Source organism: Dipodomys merriami, unplaced genomic scaffold (assembly GCF_024711535.1).
Source record: "Dipodomys merriami isolate MVZ:Mamm:240054 unplaced genomic scaffold, mDipMer1.0.p SCAF_9, whole genome shotgun sequence".
Lineage (NCBI taxonomy): Eukaryota > Metazoa > Chordata > Mammalia > Rodentia > Heteromyidae > Dipodomys > Dipodomys merriami.
In genome coordinates, this window is record NW_027206512.1 from 30639289 (window position 1) to 30658553 (window position 19265).

A 19265-nucleotide genomic window follows, 5' to 3' on the forward strand; every position below is an offset into this window, starting at 1 on the left:
AATTTGTAAATATTTGATGAAGAAAATGCCACTTTTCCCTTTCATGTGTGAAACTATGCGCACAAAAGTGTTACATTGATAAGACCACCACTTTAAAGTGAAGGGTGTGGCGCATACCTGTACTCCCAACACTCGGGAGGCTGAGGGAGAATGATTCTGAGTTTCAGACTGGTTCAGCTACATAGTATGAACTTGTCTCAAAATGAAAATGGCTCATGGGAAGGGGGAAGTACAACAGCTACAAATAAACTGGAGTCAATCTGTGTGAATTTCTGAGATCTACAGAGAAAAGAGAAGTAGTAAATGTCTTTTAATATAGAAATAACATTAGCTCTAAAGATTTTTGCTTCTAAGAAAACATGTTATAAATAATGTCCAAATATTTTTTAATGGTCCTAAGCTAGCCTTTGCTTGGTATTTTGGCATTCATGTAGTGCTGGAGATTGAACCCCGAAACACCTGACAGCTATACCATAGCTCTCATTTATACCCCTAGTTTTAAGGGACTGATTATTAACGACAAGTATTTTTACTGTCATATAATTCTTAAAAAATTTCAGATAATCTTCTTAGAAAGGTTTCCCACATTTTTATAGACTACATAAAATATTTTAGATTCATCTGGTTGTATAATATTTTCTTAAATATTTTTACATAATATTTTATTAAATCATATATATTAAATCATACATGTCTACACATGTACATACACACACTCTATATTTAGCCTCATGGTTTAGAGTTAACCAATGGTACAATGATGAAATCCAAAAGGGCACAGATTATCAAAATTCCAAAATGGAAGCACAACATTACATGTAGTCAAGTTCCCTCACTTCTATCACATACTCACAAAACTAATTGTCTATTATTTGATCTTCCTACAAACAGAGCATTTGAGAAAGGTCACTGAGTCAGTGATTTATCAATGAAAATCAAAACAACTCTCACTTTCCCATCCATTTAGCTCAGATTTTCATCATCCTATTCCGTATGGATGAACTTTCTCTAAATCAACATTAGCAAAAGTTGCTAGAGGGGAACAGCGTAATAAAAGTTGGGGATGCCACTTTAATTTATCAGTTGTATCAACCATGATTTGATTGCATTCCATGTTTCATCCCCTTCTGTAAGTGTGCTCTTTTTCTCTGCTTGGGTCATCTAATCCACTCCAATGGCATCTATGTCAAAAAAATTTCTACCTTTTATCACTAGCAGTAATTTTTCTCTTGATTCTGAGACACAAGCTCTGCTTCTGCTTCCCATTTGCACCTATAACTCAAGATTTCTAGGACAACTCATCATTTATTTCTGAAAAGCTGAAAAGCTTTCTCCTGATGTCCTAATTTGGTGACTGGAACCACCCAATCACCTAGGCACCTTTGATGCTTCCTGGAACCCTTCCTCCTCCATCCAATTACTAGCCAAGTACTGCAGGTTCAAATGCTGCATTTTTCACACCATTCCTCTTCTTTCCATTACCACTGCTATCTCCCCAGTTCAGACACTCATTACCTTCTGTGACACAACAGCAACCGCACTCACCTCTCTACTTTCAAATTGTTCCTCTTTTCTTTCTTTTCTCTCAGAATCTTGGCAGTTTCTAATCAGTGTTTCTAATTCAGTACTTCTGAAGAATTCCCACCACAGGCAAAACTATGTTGTCTGTCTCACCCTAACATGCAAAAACCACCAACAAGATGACAACAACCTATCTTTCAACCCTTCCTGTTACAAACTTGGAAAACAGTGTTTTCTATGCACGTATCACTCAACCTGTTCATCCTTTCCATTCTGACTTTGGGTTAATGTTTCTTTAAATACAGTGGAAGTATCCTACAAATATAACTAAAAAAAATTGCTTGAATTAAGGGAAACTCTAGAGAAAAGAAAGGATTTCAAACTAATTGATTAATTCTACAAAATACCTCTCATTGTTACTCTAAAATCTGCTTCTTTAAAATAGATAGATAGATAGATAGATGGATAGATAGGGATTAAAAATGCCAATAATAAAACAAATGACAGATTTAAGACATTTTCGATCAAACTATAGATATAAAATATCTTTGAGATTAACTGAAGTGTGGTGTGGGGTTTTCATTATTCATAACTATTGTCATGCAAATGATCAAAATATTACTTTCTTGAACATTTCAAATGCCACTCTTATGCTTTTCAGATGGAGAGGGAAGATAAAGTGTAAATTATGTCCATAGAAACTGAAGTTTAACACACTTTCCTGGACATACATGAAAGTCAAACATAAACTATCTTTACTTTAATAGTACCCATTATTCAAGTATTTACACTATTTGGAAAAAGAGCAAGATCCTGATTTTTTTCTTAAAATTATATTTAGGGCCACAAACTATTTTGGATAACCCTTAATACCTCATCTAGTTTTTGAGAAACCTTTTACACTTCTATAAACATAAAATTCTAATTTGACCCAAGGTACTCATAAGAATTCTGAATACTTATTTGGAAAGAACATATTTTGCATATCAATTATACCAGAAATCAACTAGCAAACCACCTTAAAGACACACATAAATGTGAACAGGGCTGTCTTTAAAATAATATTATAGTCTTACATAAAATAGAAAGCTAACACAGCACTTTGAAGGCCACATTATATTATTCTCCTGAAATAAGAGTCACATCCAAAAGGCTGAGCTTGTAAAACAGAAGGTTTTCGTTGCTGTAGCAACATTAATCTCTGTTCTTGTTACAATTTCTTTCATCTCCTTCTCTCCCGACCAATTTCTAGACTTCACCTACACACTTCAGACTGTAATGTAATAACAAAAATAGAACAAGCTTTAAAAGGAAAAAAAATCTTAGGAGTATAGAGAGTAAGAGTATGAGGACATACCAGAAGGATAAATCATTGTCAATATAAATAACAGAAATAAAGACATATTAAGAGCAACAGAGTCTCAGATTTTCCAATAATTATGTATTATCAAATGAAAGCATAAGAGCCAGATGGAAATAAAGAGAAATCATTCACCTCTCAGATATGCTCACTTTCTCTTACACACACACACACACATGCACACACGCACACACGCACAGACACACACACACACAAACACACACAGGACTTTCAGATCACTCTAATTCAAAAGCAGAAGAATGGTAATTGTTTTCAGAATAGGGCTAGAGATTGGAGAATGAAGAAGAAAATCACCTCAGTCTATCTTATATCACGAACATAAAAGGAACTAATGATATAGGCCATTCTAACCAGCAAATGTCTTTTCTGCAAAAGGAAGACAAGAAGGGAATTTGACTTATCTAATAAATGGATGAAATCTATCCACAGGTTTTAGGCTAGTTACTACTTGTCTGTGCCATTACAGTTTAGATGCCACTTTACCCTCAGATGCAGCTCTTCAGCCTCAACTAAGACCAGGTGTCCATGTTAGGATGAGTGGCATGAGGATGCAATTTGAGGTAAGAAAAGGTGCTGAGTACTAACCTTGTATCACTGAATGTAAGAGTTGTGGATTTCTTATATTTTTAAAGCATACTACAAATCCCTGTCACAATATTTTCATTTATTCTTCTGTCTATATATTGTTCTCTCAAGATTTACAAACACAAGCACACTGGCTGTCCATTCTCAAGTCATGGTACTACATGTCACTCAACAAATGAGCTTTCATTCACCTGTGCCATACCTGTATTATTTATTTATTTATTTATTTAGCCATGCTGGCCCTTGAACTCATTGCCTGGGTGCTGTCCCTGGGGCCTCTTTGTGCTCAAGGTTAGTGCTCTACCACTTGAGCTGCAGCACCACTGTCAGCTGAAGAATTGAACTCGAGGCTTCATGCATGCTAAGCAAACATTCTACCACTAAGCCACATTCCAAGCCTTCTGTATTATTTGCTTTAATACTTGATATGCAAAATTGGATGTAGTTTGAAATTATGCTCTTAGACCAGCAACTTAGAAAGCACTGCCTTTATGGAGTATAGATTTTAGTTGTGAGACTCTTAACCAACAAGAATACTAACCATTTCCTCAAGATAAAGCATCACTTTACACTATCATCAAGGGATGGGCTCTTTTAATAATCAGTTTTAATTAGACAAGAGATTAATCACAGTTCATTTCTGAGGTACTCTCCAAAGGCACAAAGAGATTACTTTTGTTGTTTTCTATTGAAGTGTGTGCTATCATACATTGTTAATGAGAGCAAATATGAGCAGAGGAGTCTCCTGATTCTTTCGAAATTTTGACATAAAACATTTTACCAGGGACTGAATGAATACTAAATATGTTTAGGACTGAGAAGACACAAAAATCTCAATAGTCAGATCTAATCTTGACTCCATTGTATCCCTGCCACGTATTAATGGGAGTAAAGGAAAGTGAACCCAAGCAGATCTTCTTATGTTTCAGAGTATTTTACCATATCTAGGCAAAAAAGATGTAACATTAATGAAAATAATACTACCTTCCTTTGATTTTTATTTTTTCAATTTTTTAATTTTTAATTTTAAGTTATTCTTAACTTATGCTCAATAGTAGCATTTTTGTGACAGTCCTGGGGTTTGAACTCAGAGTTCCTAAGCTTTTTTACTCAAGGCTGACACTCTACCACTTCAGCTACATATCTACCTTTTTTTGTTATGGTTGTTGTTTGGTGGTTAACTGGGCATAAGAGTCTCATGAGGGGAGGGTTCCAATCATGATCCTCAGATTTCAGCCTACTGAGTGGCAGTGATTATAAGAAGTGTGAGCCACTGCTACCTGGCTAGTAATAGCATTTTTAGCTATCTTTTCTTTCAGAATTTTATATTAGATTTGTGCAGAGGTCTTTAAACTTGGGGCTAGAATATTGGATTATTTTATTTAATGGATCAGTGTTTGGTTAACAATAGAAGAACTCCTTACCAGCATTCTAAATTCTGCAGTCCCATTTACTTACCTCAGGAATGAAATAAATAATCAATTGGTCCTTCATTATTTAATCTCTTAAAGCTGAAACTTGGTTTTCTTCCTGCTTATACTTTTTGTTCCCCTGACTTACTCACATATAGGGGTCCTCACCGCCACTGGCTGGAAAGGGCATCTACCAGGGATCAAATCTCCAGCTTACTGAGTGCTAAGCAGAGGCTCTACTGCTGAACTGTAACCCTAGTTCCATCATCTTCACAACTATCGTTCACTCATTGAGTCAGAGCCACCAATGCAACAATTGTATCTGAAACAATGTAACAAACTCTCCCTTCTCCTACACACCTTGCACCAATACCAGGGTTTGAACTCAGAGCCTCCTTATACTCTTGTTGGCTCATCTAGGGCTTTACTGCTGGAGCTGCACCTCCAGCCCAGATTTTTGCTGATAATTATAGAATCTCAGAGTTTCCTGCTCAGGCTAGCCTTGAACCTCACACAGTCTTATAGATCTCAGCCTTCTGAGTAGCCTAGGATTATAAAAATGAGTCACCGGCACCCAGTTCATACCTTTGTTATATTTCTTTTTATTAGTGTAAATTAATTATACAGATATTTCATTGGAATATTTCATCCGATGTAATCTGAATAAGTTCTTCCCCTCAACTAATCTTTCTTAGCCTACCCCCTCTCAATTTTCAGTTTTAACAATTTATAGTGCATTTCATTACTCTATTTTCATACTATATAAGGCACTTCAGACATATTCACACTCTGCTTCCCTCTCACCTCTCCCCATTAGTCTCTATCTGATCTTAAACCTCTACAGTAGTTCATTCTCCCTTGCTTGATTCCTCTAAAATCAATTCAAAATTTCCCATGCTGCTATCAGGCAAATGTCAAACTTCTCATAATATTGTACCATGCTCTTCCTGATCAGAGGTCTTGACCAACTCTTTGGGCCATTTCTACACTAAACTTAGAAAATAATTATCCCTTAAATTTCTATGCTTCAGTCACACTGGACTAAGCCTTTGTTATGCTAACTGCTCTGTCTATAGCAATATATTTCTTTATTGATCTTTGTGCTGAGCTATTTGTAAGCCTGCAGCTTAGATGCTACTATCACTTCAGGAGCACTGTCTTCAACCAACCTAGTTGGTGCAATGTGGCTGTATGACACACCTGCTCCTGCATTTCCCATTCCAAGGTCATACAACCCCCAGTGTCTTGAGCAATTACATAAGACATGTTGAATACACCTGCTGGGGATTAAACTTCTTAAAGTCGGAATTAAGAGTAAAAAACATAAGGCATTTGGTTGTTGGTTCTGTAACAGAGAGGACTTGGGAACAACTTAAAAGGACAATCATTTATAAAAACAAAAAGTAAAGGGGATAAAGAACAACGGAATAACTAATGAAGGAAAAAAATTTCTACCAGAATTTCCTGGTCTCTAAAATCTTGTACTTAAGCTCCTTCATTCCATAAAAAAGTGTATTCTTGAGATATTGTTCCCATATTTGGCCTCCACTACACACACACACACACACACACACACACACACACACACACACACACACACACACACACACACACACACACACACACACACACATGTTCTTCTTAAGTACTCTTTTATAAAGAAGTCCTAGCTTGGCATTGTTGACTCATGCCTATAATCCTACCTACTCAGGAGGCTGAGATCTGAAGATGACCATTCAAAGCCAGCCCATATAGGAAAATCCATGATAGTCTTTTCTCCAATTAACCACCAAAACAACCCAAAAGAGGACCTGTAGCTCAAGTGATAGAGGACTAGCGCTGAGCAGAAAAACTCAGGAACAGCACACAGGCTCTGAGTTCAAATAGCAGGATCAGCACTAAAGAGGACAGTGGACAGTGTGTGTGTGTGTGTGTGTGTGTGTGTGTGTGTGTGTGTGTGTGTGTGTGTGTGTGAAAAAGAGAGAGAGAAAGCAAAGCAAAAAGAAAAGAAGAAAAGAGAAGAGAAAAGAAACAGAATGGAAATAAAAGAAAACAAAAGAAAGAATAAAAAATGCCTACTAGGTACACAATGCAAGGTACTCTTGGTTCATGAGACAATAGATTCTTGGAGAGATGTAAATGTATTCTCCATCATGGTTGTCCTGAGACTTAGCATGCAGTTCCTCTCATGTCACTGTGGTTGAAAAATAAATGAATGTTAGAAGATATAAATAAATAAGAACAAGAACAAATGAAGGAACGGATGGGCATAGTGGAATATGCCTGTAATCTCAACTACCCAATTAAGTCAGAGGTAGATGGGAGAATTTTTATCTGAGAAAAGCCTGGACAAAACCATAAAGCCTTATGGGGGGGAGGGGGTAACTAAAGCAAAATGGGATGGGGACATGGCTCTACCAGTAGGGTCCCTGAGTTCAATTTCCAGTACCACTGGGAAAAGGGATGGATAGAATGAATGATGGAACATCAAAAAGTCATCCATATGTACAGACTAACTTTAAAGGATGAATTTTGTTAAACTAATTTCAAAAAGGAAATGCAGTTTTCTCCTTGCTGATAAGCATCACAGAAGTATTCTTATCTACAAATACTGAAACTGAAGAATCTGGAGGAGGAAAATAAAGTTACCATAGAGTTGGATATGAGTTTCCACAAAGCATTGAAAGAATATATAAGCCTCCTGTAAAAGCATTTTTGATACTCCAAAAATGAACTCTGAGCATAGGGTAATTTTTTCAGTTATTGTCAAGGCTGGATTTCTTTACCTGTTTCCCAAGAGAAAATGTGATGTGTATGTACTTGTCTCACTGTATGTATAGCTTGTTGTTTGTAAATATTCTCAATGAACTTCCTATGCAAATTCCATGAAAAGCACAAAGAAGGCAAAGAAAGAACCAAAAAAAAAAAAAAAAATCTGGCCTTTTGGCCGGAACCGCCATCTTCCAGTAATTTGCCAAAATGACGAACACAAAGGGAAAGAGGAGAGGTACTCCGTACGTGTTCTCCAAACCCTTCCGGAAACATGGAGTTGTTCCTTTGGCCACGTACATGAGAATCTACAAGAAGGGTGATATTATAGACATCAAGGAAATGGGTACTGTTCAAAAAGGAATGCCCCACAAATGTTATCATGGCAAAACTGGAAGAGTCTATAATGTTACCCAGCATGCTGTTGGCATTGTTGTGAACAAGCAAGTTAAGGGCAAGATCCTTGCCAAGAGAATTAATGTGCGAATTGAGCATATTAAACACTCGAAGAGCCGAGATAGCTTCCTGAAACAAGTGAAAGAAAATGACCAGGAAAAGAAGGAAGCCAAAGAGAAAGGAACTTGGGTTCAACTGAAGCTCCAGCCTGCTCCACCCAGAGAAGCACATTTTGTGAGAACCAACGGAAAGGAGCCTGAGCTATTGGAACCTATTCCCTATGAATTCATGGCCTAAGAGATGTTAAAAAATAAAAGACTGCTGGACTATAAAAAAAAATCCGAACATTCCTTTACTTTCTAGAGAAGTCTTTTATCTAGTCTTTAGCTGGGCAATCTGCCCTGGTTCTTCCATTTGCCTTAATATAATTCAGAGAGACCTCTTTCTGGAGATATTTTTTTTTGCTTTTGTTTGGTTTTTAAATTTCTGTATGCTTTGTTATTTTGCCATGAATTCCTAATTTCCACAAATCCAAACTCATTAAATCACCTGTGGTATTCACTGGTAAGATTCAAATATTTTCAAGGGGAAAATTTGGCAAAATGTTTTATCAAGCCTATAAAAAGTTTTGCTTTGATATTGTGTCTACACTTGCTTAATTTGCCAACTATATTAAAAATGTAGGTTAACATTTGAAGGTAGGATTCATATTATTTTAAGTTAAAGATTGTATTAAGATCAGCCTCTGCTATTTATTTTTGCTTTTGAGTATTATATATTTATAGTATCTTCATTCTATAACATACTGTGTTTGAAAAACACAGAGCAGTTGAAGGAAAGAGGAGTTGAGTTCACTGACATTTTCTTGTTTGAATTTCTCCATGTCTTTCCAACTTAAAGAGCTCAGAATAATGTGAATTTCTTACTTCAATTTCATTTTTAATACCTTTCCAAGCACTCTAGCTGTGTACTCTCTACTTCTTACACATTAGGGAAGATGTTATGCCCTGGTAATATTTACTTATTCCTCTTTATTCTTTCTGTAGAGAAAAGTCTCAAGTGACCTTCAGTAACTGTCTCAGTGAAAATTTACTTTTGCAGAAGAGCAACTTTTGAAAAGTATCATCTCATCACAACAGATTGCCATGACTCTCTAAGCTCCTTCATATCCCCTGGTATTTGCTTTAGCCTCCATTTATGAGTTTCCATGGAATTTGCCTTGCACTTTTACTTTTGTCTAACACAGACGTTGGTTTTCCTTTTTTGTTGTTTTAGTTCATAAAAAATACAATTTAAGCCCCATCATTGCAGCATAGCATGTCATATATCTCGCAAAACACAAAAAGCTAGTAACATTGGAAAATATTATAATGTTCTAAAAGTTGGAGAATGTTTAAATTTAGCCAGCTACTTAGTAAGAGCTACATATAAGAAATAAAATGAATTTCTATCAGAAGATAAATTGCTAGTAGGTAAGTGCTTTTGTGTGTGTGGCGGAGGGGGGGGGCGCATGCATGCACGCATCTGGATGTGTGCTTTTGTGTTTGTTAATTTCGATATTTGTAAGGTGTTTTCAGAAAACTCTTGTATAGAACAGATGACTGTGTTTTGGGAAAAGACTTCAAATTCAGTTTGTTGTACCACAGAAGGAAAATTGTGTTACACCTTCTTTGAAGAATTATAGGAATAAGAGTGCTTGTATGAAGTTCTGTTAGAAAATGCAAAAGAAAAATCATGCTGTCTCAATGTTATGCTAAAAATTCAAATATAGTGTATTATTAGGAGAAAAAGTAAGTACAGATTTTTTTTTCTTCTTGGAAATACTATATCATGTTCCACACTAGAGTTTTAAGGGCTGAACATTCACTCAGTGTAATTTCCAGGTGCAAAAGCAGTATTATTAAGTACTTCCCAATATTTTCATGTGAATATTAGCTTGCTTTTGTAACTATATCTTCTCTATTAGGTTTGGTGCTATGCAGAATTCCTAACAAAGATGTTTCAATCATAATCTTTTCAAAATCTTGTTAGTTTCCATTGATGAGATTTTTTTTATACAAGCAGATGGTCAGAAACACAAAGGTTATCTTTACAGTATTGCACATTTTTCAGCAGATGAAATTGTCAGTTAAAAAAAAAGGTTATTTAAAATTTCCTACAATAACTGGAAAATATTTTCAACCGAAACCTTAAGTCATAACCCAGATCTTTCTAAATAAGGATGAGCCTCCAATATAGAACAGGCATGCATTGGTAAAGCATCTGGCTAGGCCAACATTGGATGAAACATTAACCACTTAGGGATGTAGATGGAAAAGACAAGAAGACATAATTGGGGCTGAGCCTCCCAGCTGCCCCTTCCCAGCCTAGCCATCCCACCCAGCCCTCGCTCCCCACCACTGGCCGCACCTTGGGCTGAAATCTGTGCTCCTTGGGCACCTGGACCACGAACTCCTCTGGCAGCTCCACGAGGCCCTGGTCCACGATGAGGAGTGGCTCGCTCTGCAGCTGGCTGCTGGAGGAGATGTCTGGGAGGTAGAGCGCCTCCTGGGCTGCGCTCAGCGTGTCGTAGTGAAGCAGCAAAGGATGGATGTCTCTCACTGTGCTTGCCACCTGCGGGGACCGCAGGGCGCACCATCAGACCCCCACTCAGCTCAGGCCCACCTCATAGGAGCCCTGGGAAGAGGCCATCCCCAAGGCAGCTCTCTGTTGCAGGCTATAGACTCCAGCCACCCCAGGCCCAATCAGCCCTGGATCCAAAGACATGGAAGCTCTTGGGCTCCAGGGCAACACTGTTCTAGGTACATACTAACCGGGCAGTAAAACATCCTGATCCCTAATAGAGATCAGAAGATTCAACATGATTACTCAAAGTAGAATAAACCAGCTGCCTGAAAAAATATAAAGGTGATTTTTTTTTATTGATCCACAACATTTTGATATCAATTTGGGGCACTAACAGCTACATAAGGGTAAATAAAAGTATTGGTTGCTGAACTCAATGCTTACACCAAAAAGAAAGTTCGGGAAGATAATGAGTGAAGAAATCCTCAGAAAGGTTTTTGATTTGTTTGCTTATTTTGTTTTGTTTGGTCTACAGGCACACTTATATGAATTGTTTAGATATTTACATGTTTTCAGGTCATTTCGTTAACATTTTTTGGAAAGATTTGTATTGAGATCTGGGGTAGATATTACGGTAGCAAGGGTACACACATATTTTTCCATTTACATACACAGTGATTTCACTGACAAATGGTACATCTTACAGAGATCAATAACTATGGAAGACCAAGACAAAAAGGAGAAAATAAAATTGTACACACATGATTTTTAAATAATAGACACAACAGTCATATATTATATGCCATGAGACACTGAGCCATTTGAGTACAGATTTTTTTCCTCCTACTGAATTCATACATGGGATATCCATTTATCTCCACTAATCGCAATTAGTTTAATATGAAAGAAAGGTCATAAAAATGTACCTGCCAATAAAAAGTAAAATATTATAAACAATTATCTAATATTTTAACATACACATGCATGCTTAAAAATACATTAAATATGCTATGCAACTAACATTAAACAGGAGAAAAATATAAAAGTTATCATTATCATTCTAAGAAAGTTTACACAGTGGTGCGCTAATGTCTACATATATAATATTTACAAATTAATAATAAAAGACACATTGTTTGAAATCATATGAATTATACAACCTTTCAGCAAAAGTACATCAAGTTAATAGCCACATAACCCACTTAGGATGCAAAATTTTAAGTCTGAGATACTGCTATAAAACAACTTCTTAAATTTAACCCTATCATACTACACATACATAGCTATGGAAATGTTATCCTGATGACATTTAATTAACCTAGGGGCACATACAAAGTCTCAAAGAAACAGCCACATTTCAAAACAGTTGTGAAAATAAAAAGCTCTAAGAATTCCTTTAGTTGATATTTCATTCTAGTGGCATTTTTGCTATTTCTTTTATTTCTAAAATGTCCCTCTCCACAGGGTCCAAATTAATAATGTGACAAATTAATAATGTGAGTAATTTACATATATGTTTCATGAGTATTCACAGGTGATTTTTTTTTTTTTTGCCAGTCCTAGAGCTGGAACTCAGGGCCTGGGCACTGTCCCTGAGCTTCTTTTGTTAAAGGCTAACACTCTACCATTTGAGCCATAGCACTACTTCTGTTTTTTTCTGTTTATGTGGTACTGAGAAATTGAACTCAAGGCTTCATGCATGCTAGTCAAGCACTCTACCACTAAGCCACATTCAGCCCTCTCTTAACATCTTTAAAACTATGTAAGGGAGAAAATTACCAAAAGTGTATCATGATGTATTAAGCTATATGCTTCAATTCCAAGGCTGATTTTTTTTATCCTTGGCCAAGTTGTCTATATAGGCAACTTTGGAGTAATGGAATACACACACTGACACACACACACACACACACACACACACACACACACACGTATACACATATTGTTTGCATATTTAAAACATATTCATTGTCTTCCTAGGAAGCTTCAATTCTTCTTCTAAGTGCTAGAAACCTTGGTGAACAAAACAGACTATATAATTACTTAAATACAAACTGTGAGGACAATAGTGAATATACAAATAAATGAATAAATATGAAAAGTCCCCTATAGATAATGAGTAATCTATAAAAAACTATTAAATCAGTTAATTTATAGCCAGGCACCCCCTGCCTGTAATCCTAGAAACTTAGAAGGCTGAGATCTGAAGATGGTGATTCAATGTCAGCCTGAGCAAAAAAATCCCATAAGATTATTTCCAATTAACTACCAAAAAGCCAGAAGTAGAGCTGTGGTTCAAAGCAAGTTGTTAGAGCACTAGCCTTGAATAAAAGATCTAGCTCCAGGGCTAGTACAAAATAAAAACAAAATAAACAAAATTATTATTTTATTTAGGATTTTAAGGAAGACCTCTGTGGGGGTAAAACTTGAGTTCATTTTTATAAAACTAATATCTGAATTTTCTAATCATATATAAATCAGCAATCAAGAACATTTCAGTCTATTGAATAGGTATCCAAGCTAGAAAAACAGCAGTCTACAAGAATAATTTAACAATGTGGGTGTTGTGGTCAAGGAGATCAACAGTTTGCGATGTCAGAAAACAAGTAACAGCCCAACAGCGAGTAGAGTTTAGCTTAATGTTAGGCTGTTGAAGATACTTAAAAAATAAAAACAAAAGCCTCAGGAAGGAAGAATAGAACTGATGAGGGCAGACAAAAATATTAGTGATTTCCTGTCAAGGAGAGTTCAGATCATTCCAGTTTTTCAGTAGGAACAGAAGGTTAAATGATTAAAATGCACATATAATGGAACCTGACAAATACAACATTACTGATATCTAAGAAAAAGGATCTCAGAATGAATAACAACAAGGAATGAACTCCAAAGAAGCATGAGACAAACTCTCAGAGGTCTAGACTTGACGTAGAAAACGATTCATAGAAGCAGACTGAAGGAGGAAAACAAAAACGAAAACAAAACAACAAAACAGGAAGCTATGTATACTTGACTTTTAATTTGGAAGAAATTAGATTCTGTTGCATTTTATGGAATGGAGGTATTTTATAAGTATGAAGTTCAAACTTGTTTAAATTTACCATTTCTATAAAAACAATGTAGAGTCACCAATCAGTGGCAGCAAAACAGGAAACACTGCTTGTCCACATGGAAATAAAGCTATTAGAATAGGCCCTCTCCCCAAAATTTTGTTTGATGGGTCACAGGTCTTGCACCATGGGTCTGGGCACTGTCCCTTAGCTTTTCAGCTCAAGACTAGCACTCTACCACTTGAGCCATGGCACTACTTCCAGTGTTGCTGAGGAATCTAACCTAGCACTGAGACACCTTCCCAGCCCTTAGCTTTTATTTTTAAAAGTCTTGTATATATTACACTAATTTCTGGGGATAGGTCTGTTTGAATTATAAACATGGAATTATAAACATTTTTCCCCTAAAGCTATTAAAAAATAAATCCTCAAATAAAACATCACAGCTAAGTGTCTGGAATTCTACTAGAAATAGGGATAAAAAAATAAATCTGAAAATACCTCTTTAAGCTTGCCATGCTTTTACAATACGTATGACATTCCTGCTAAAAATCTTCTAACCTTCACATAAAGAGGTCATGAGTTCAAGCTGTACTTACGGGACAATTCATGAAGCAGCAAGATACCTCATGTTAAGGCAGTTGATATTTATTTACTGTGACACTCTACCTATTTGTATACATTTTCTAGATAGACTAAAAAATAAAAAAGTCGTTATACCTTGAAGGAAATACTCTTTCAATGTTTGAAGTCATTCTTTATATCTTTCTATCTTACACTGCTTTTTTTCTTTTCTAGGCTCTTTAACAACAAACAACAATATTTTTTTCAAAATAATAATAGCATTGACATGCATGTCCCATATTCAAACTCTTGTTATATAGCTTAAGATTTCTCAAGGTAACAGTGGTCTTGAACAGGAAGTGATGACCAATAGTTTTGTTTCTATTTTGTAATCTAAATTTACCTATGCTTAGTATCATCTAAATAAAATGGGTCATCAGCTATTATTATAAAGTTTGGAATGCTTGAATCATAGATAATAGTTTATGCTGAGAAGCAATTTGAGCTACCATTATATAACTTCCATACAATCATTTTCAATTTTCCAATATTTTTAACTATTTAAATATTTTGATCCTGTTTTCCTAGTAGATAGGTTTGAGATACAAAAATTATTATTACTGTTTTTTGTGCTTATCCTGGGGCTTGAAAAGGGCCTGGGTACTGTCCCTGTGTTTTTGTGCTGAAGACCAGCAATCTAGACATTGAGCCAAAGCTCTACTTCCACCTTTTGAGTGGTTAATTAGAGATAAAAGTCTCACAGTCTTTCCTGTCTAGGTAGCTTTGAACCATGAGCCTCAGATTTCAACCTACTGCGTAGTAAGGATTAGTAGTTAGGATTTGCTGGCCAGCAAAAATGATTATTTTATGATTTACTGAATTGAATGAGTTATGTCTCCCTTGTTGATATGTTGTGTCCCAAATATTAAGGCATATTAAAATATAAAAGCCTCAGAATTTTGATTTTGCATGGACATGAGCCAAGCAGTATTAAAAGGAACAAGAATAAGTATTATAAAAAGAAATATTTCTTATGGTTGCTCCATCACAATACTAATGTGGAGTCTGTTTGCAGTCTCAGCACTTCAGAGGCTGGGCTACTGGATTACATAGTGAGCTTAAAGCCAGACTGATGGTCTGCATATTGAGACTGTGTTTCCCAGAAAGGAAGGAAGGAAGGAAGGGAGGAAGGAAGGAAGCAAGGAAGGAAGGAAGAAGGAAAAAAAGAAGTTGGTTAGTTTACTTCATGTTTAAGTCATACACACTGAATAGTCAGTATATGATTTTGGAAAAATATTTCTAAGAAAGAAGCTGTAGATGACAAATGGGTATTAATTTGATTTTCTCTTCAAACAACAATGTGAAATGTGTCATTGCATCATAGACTGATAGTTATGAGCCCATTTTTCACCTTAATATTACCAATACTGTTAGCTATGATTCAATCAATTCTTCAAAGTATCCCCTGAACTATTGTAAATAAAACTACTTACCCAAGTAGAAAGTACATGGGAATTATAGAATTTACATTGAAATAGTTATAGCATCAAAGACTGATAGACCTTTAATATTTAATCCATAATTAGTGGATATATATACATATATGTTGAAGGACTATTGTTTTAATGTCCTTCTGTTTAAATAAATGTCCATTTTCCAGTTCTGCTTCCTTTTGTATAACTCAAGTGATCCATATTCCATCAAAGCCTTCATGTTGACCATACAAGGAATGTGTGCTTCCAGACTGGTCTCTAAGGTGTGCATAATAGTGGCATAATTTCTTTATAGGCAGAGTATTAGCCTTTAACAATAGCCATAAAAGTTTCAAATCAAGCACCTAAGGATGTTACTGGGTAGAAATCACAACATGGAAGTTCTGTCATGGGAAAATCAGTTTCAATTGTGAGCTTTATAAGAAAATAGCTCAGTGGTGATCAACTGAACTCTTGTGTATAATGAAGCAACTCTCTGATATTATTCAATTCAACTTAGTAGATTCCTTCTCTAGACTGAATTATTTCATGAAGTGTTACTCTGAATTTGGGTATGCAATTTGTCATACATTCCTTACTAGTTTTCTTTATTACAGTAATATAAAACAAATAAACAGAACAATCTTTTACCAGAAAACTAAATAATAAGGTTACAAAAGCTCTAAAAGACATATCAAGAGCAAATGAAGAATCAAGTGCTCCTAAAGAATCAATACTCCTAAAGACAAAATTAATTTACTCCTAAAGACAAAATTAATTTGTGCTGCTTAAAGTCAATAATCAGTTCTTAAATATTACAATGATTGGCTTCCAATCTGTTATTTTATATCTAAAAAATAGAGAGAAAATTGACTCATTTATTGTAATGGATGCATTTATCATGATCCTATGATATAAACATTTCAAACATTTGTGAAAATGAGTAAGCAGAGAGGTCTGTTAATGATATTTTGGGGGGGTATTTTTTCAACTTTCAATTAAAAGGTAGATTTATTTTGATTCAAATTATACAAAATGCAAGTTACATATCTTACTCACCAAAGAAATGCAAACTGTACATTTTTTTTCTAACTAAAAACACCTGATGCTTTGCAAACCTAACACCAATAGATTCATGGTAATGGAATTACAGCTTTGAAATTGATTCTTTCTATAATGCTAACTGCCTTAACTCTACTACCCTCTTCAGGAAAATTAATTTTCTAATGCTATGTAAGTTGTGCTTTCAGAATGATATAGTAAATCCTTTCTTTAAGAATCCTTACAACTATGGTAATGGTGTACTCTTCCTCAATCACACTGCCAATTATACTTGATGTGTGGGCAAAATGAACAAAACTGATGTGTATTTTGACAGAGATCTGTCTTGTTAGTGAGTTCTGTCTCCCTGTGCTAAGTTAATCATAAATGACATTTCTGTATATCATTGAAAAGAATGAGAATTTCTTTTCTATTTTTTTTCTCAGAACACTATGAGATCTTTACCACCTGCTTCCAACCCTCATTCTCAACACAAACACAAAATGAATGCTTAATGCTGGTTAACAACATGGCAGATGCATTATCAAGCTCAAATGTCAAAATGATCAATTATGTTATGTTGGTGGTATATACATAGTGTGATTATTATTGGACACATTTAAAAATCGACATGTAGGTTCTTTTTAAAAAAAATCTGTTTGCACAGGCACGATACAAGCCATCAGACAACAGGCTGTAACCTCTAATACATCTAGGCTATCACAGCTCTTCCATCACCCAGCTATAGTGACTAATGTAAAAGGCTGCTTTTTAAGTCATTCTATAGCACTTCCTGGAGGGAGAATATCACACAAGCCTGTTGCTTTAAATTTTATACATTGTTCAACTTCATTATTAAATCATGTATCCTTAAGTTTTGCCTAGTTTCACCAACTTCACTATCAAAAGGAAGGAAAAAAAAGAAATAGGCATCATTATTAAGTAGTTGATTTGTTGATTTGTATAGAGAATTATAGTAACCAATAGTTCTTTTCTAATTCAGGTAATGTTTATGATTGCTGCTTCTGTGGCATCTCTAACAGCTTGGAAAGAATCCGTAATGTGTGAAAGCAGACTGTTTGTTCTTTTTATAAACATGAAGCTGTTTTTTTTTCCACCTACATGATCTAATCATATCAGGATCTTTTTTTCCCCTCATGGCATCTGTTATTCTAGAATGCAACAACAAAATCAATCTGTTTTAAAGACATCTGGGTCCAAGAGAAAGAGTGAAATGTTGTAAAATGCTATTTTAATTTTGCACATTATTTATGTCTTTGTAGTCAATCAACACCATGATCACCACCCCTTTTAACTTTACATAAGACTAATGACACCAAAGAAGGGCGAGTCTGTCACTCACACTGAAATTTCTTCAAAGTGAGGAAGAGTTGTAAAGGCAGGAAGCTTTATTGGGACTACAGTCTAATTAGAAGTCGCAGCCAACCAATCTGAATAGCTTTTCAACACCCTTTAGCATTTCTGTTTCTTGAACTCTGATCTAAGCTTAAGATGTTCATTAGTAAGTCATTAAAAACTTAGTTACAGTTCAGTGGGTGAGTTCCGCATATAATGGCAGAATGAATGTGTGTACAAATGTGTAGACTTCTAATTAGAGAAACTGTCACATTTGGGATGAAGAATATATAATGCAGTCATTGAAAGACACTAAAGGAAGTAAGTGACCCCAAGATGGTGGCATATTTTTAATTTCACTTACATTCCAGGTTTTGTTGTTTTTTAGTTCTCATTACTGAAAGTGTTTTAATGACTTCTTGCTACCAAGATTAAGTATCTGAGGGTGTGTGTTGCAACCTTCCAATACATTATTTTTTAAAATCCTTATACCATAGCAAAGCTGGCTTAATTTTTTTACTCTTTTTTTTGTTTTTAAAGAACACTATGATTTAACTTTGTTAACAATATATTTTGGAAATGCAAAGCTGAAATTATAACTACAAGGCAAGAGTGCTCTCCTATTCTATTACACATTTAAGTCTAGAATAGCTTAAATTAGATGATATTCTACATGTAAGTGTCTGGGTTTCCTTTAAGCAATGCTTAGTAAAATATGTACTGAAATCTCCCATGATTCCATAAACTGCAGGAGTGCCTACTGTCAGTATTTATAAATCATACCTTGTCTTATACTGTCTCCTATCCTATCTTCCAAATGGTAATTCTTTTTTATATATGAGCCAAGCACAACGTGCTGTGATAGTACACAGTTTCTGGGATCCTTTCCATATACAACCTCAGGCTCTCTGCTGATTTCCACCTTTTTTTCTTTGTTTGTTTGATTTTGGGTTGAATGATGTGAAGTGAAGCCATATGACACTAATTAACAATACGTGGATTTGATATGGAAACACAGTAGTAGAATTTCAAAACTTTCCTATGATAAGTGTAAATAGGCATTGTTAGAGACTGAATATGGAATATTCCTTGAATGTTCACGTGCCAAAGGTTAGCTACAAAATACTTGGTGAGATTTGCGGAGGTGGTTGAAAGT

General features: G+C 35.3%; 2 protein-coding genes across 26 annotated transcripts in view; one reads left to right on the plus strand and one right to left on the minus strand.

Annotated features, from left to right (window-relative positions):
• The window catches only part of Adgrl3 (adhesion G protein-coupled receptor L3), a 735816-nt gene that overhangs the window by 449111 nt on the left and 267440 nt on the right, over positions 1-19265 (minus strand). For 24 of the 25 annotated variants that reach the window (XR_011369974.1, XM_070012589.1, XM_070012580.1 and 21 more), the window contains one exon: positions 10474-10677. The exons of the other annotated variant lie outside the window; for it this stretch is intronic. Coding sequence is in view for 23 of the 24 variants with exons in the window: in XM_070012589.1 (XP_069868690.1) it covers positions 10474-10677 (204 nt within the window). In the remaining variant the exon portion in view is untranslated. The remainder of the gene's footprint in view (positions 1-10473; positions 10678-19265) is intronic. 25 annotated transcript variants of the gene reach the window in all.
• On the plus strand, positions 7852-8403 carry LOC138821026 (large ribosomal subunit protein eL21-like). The gene has a single exon (XM_070013086.1). The coding sequence runs from the start codon at positions 7879-7881 to the stop codon at positions 8359-8361; it is 483 nt and encodes a 160-aa protein (XP_069869187.1). The 5' UTR covers positions 7852-7878; the 3' UTR covers positions 8362-8403.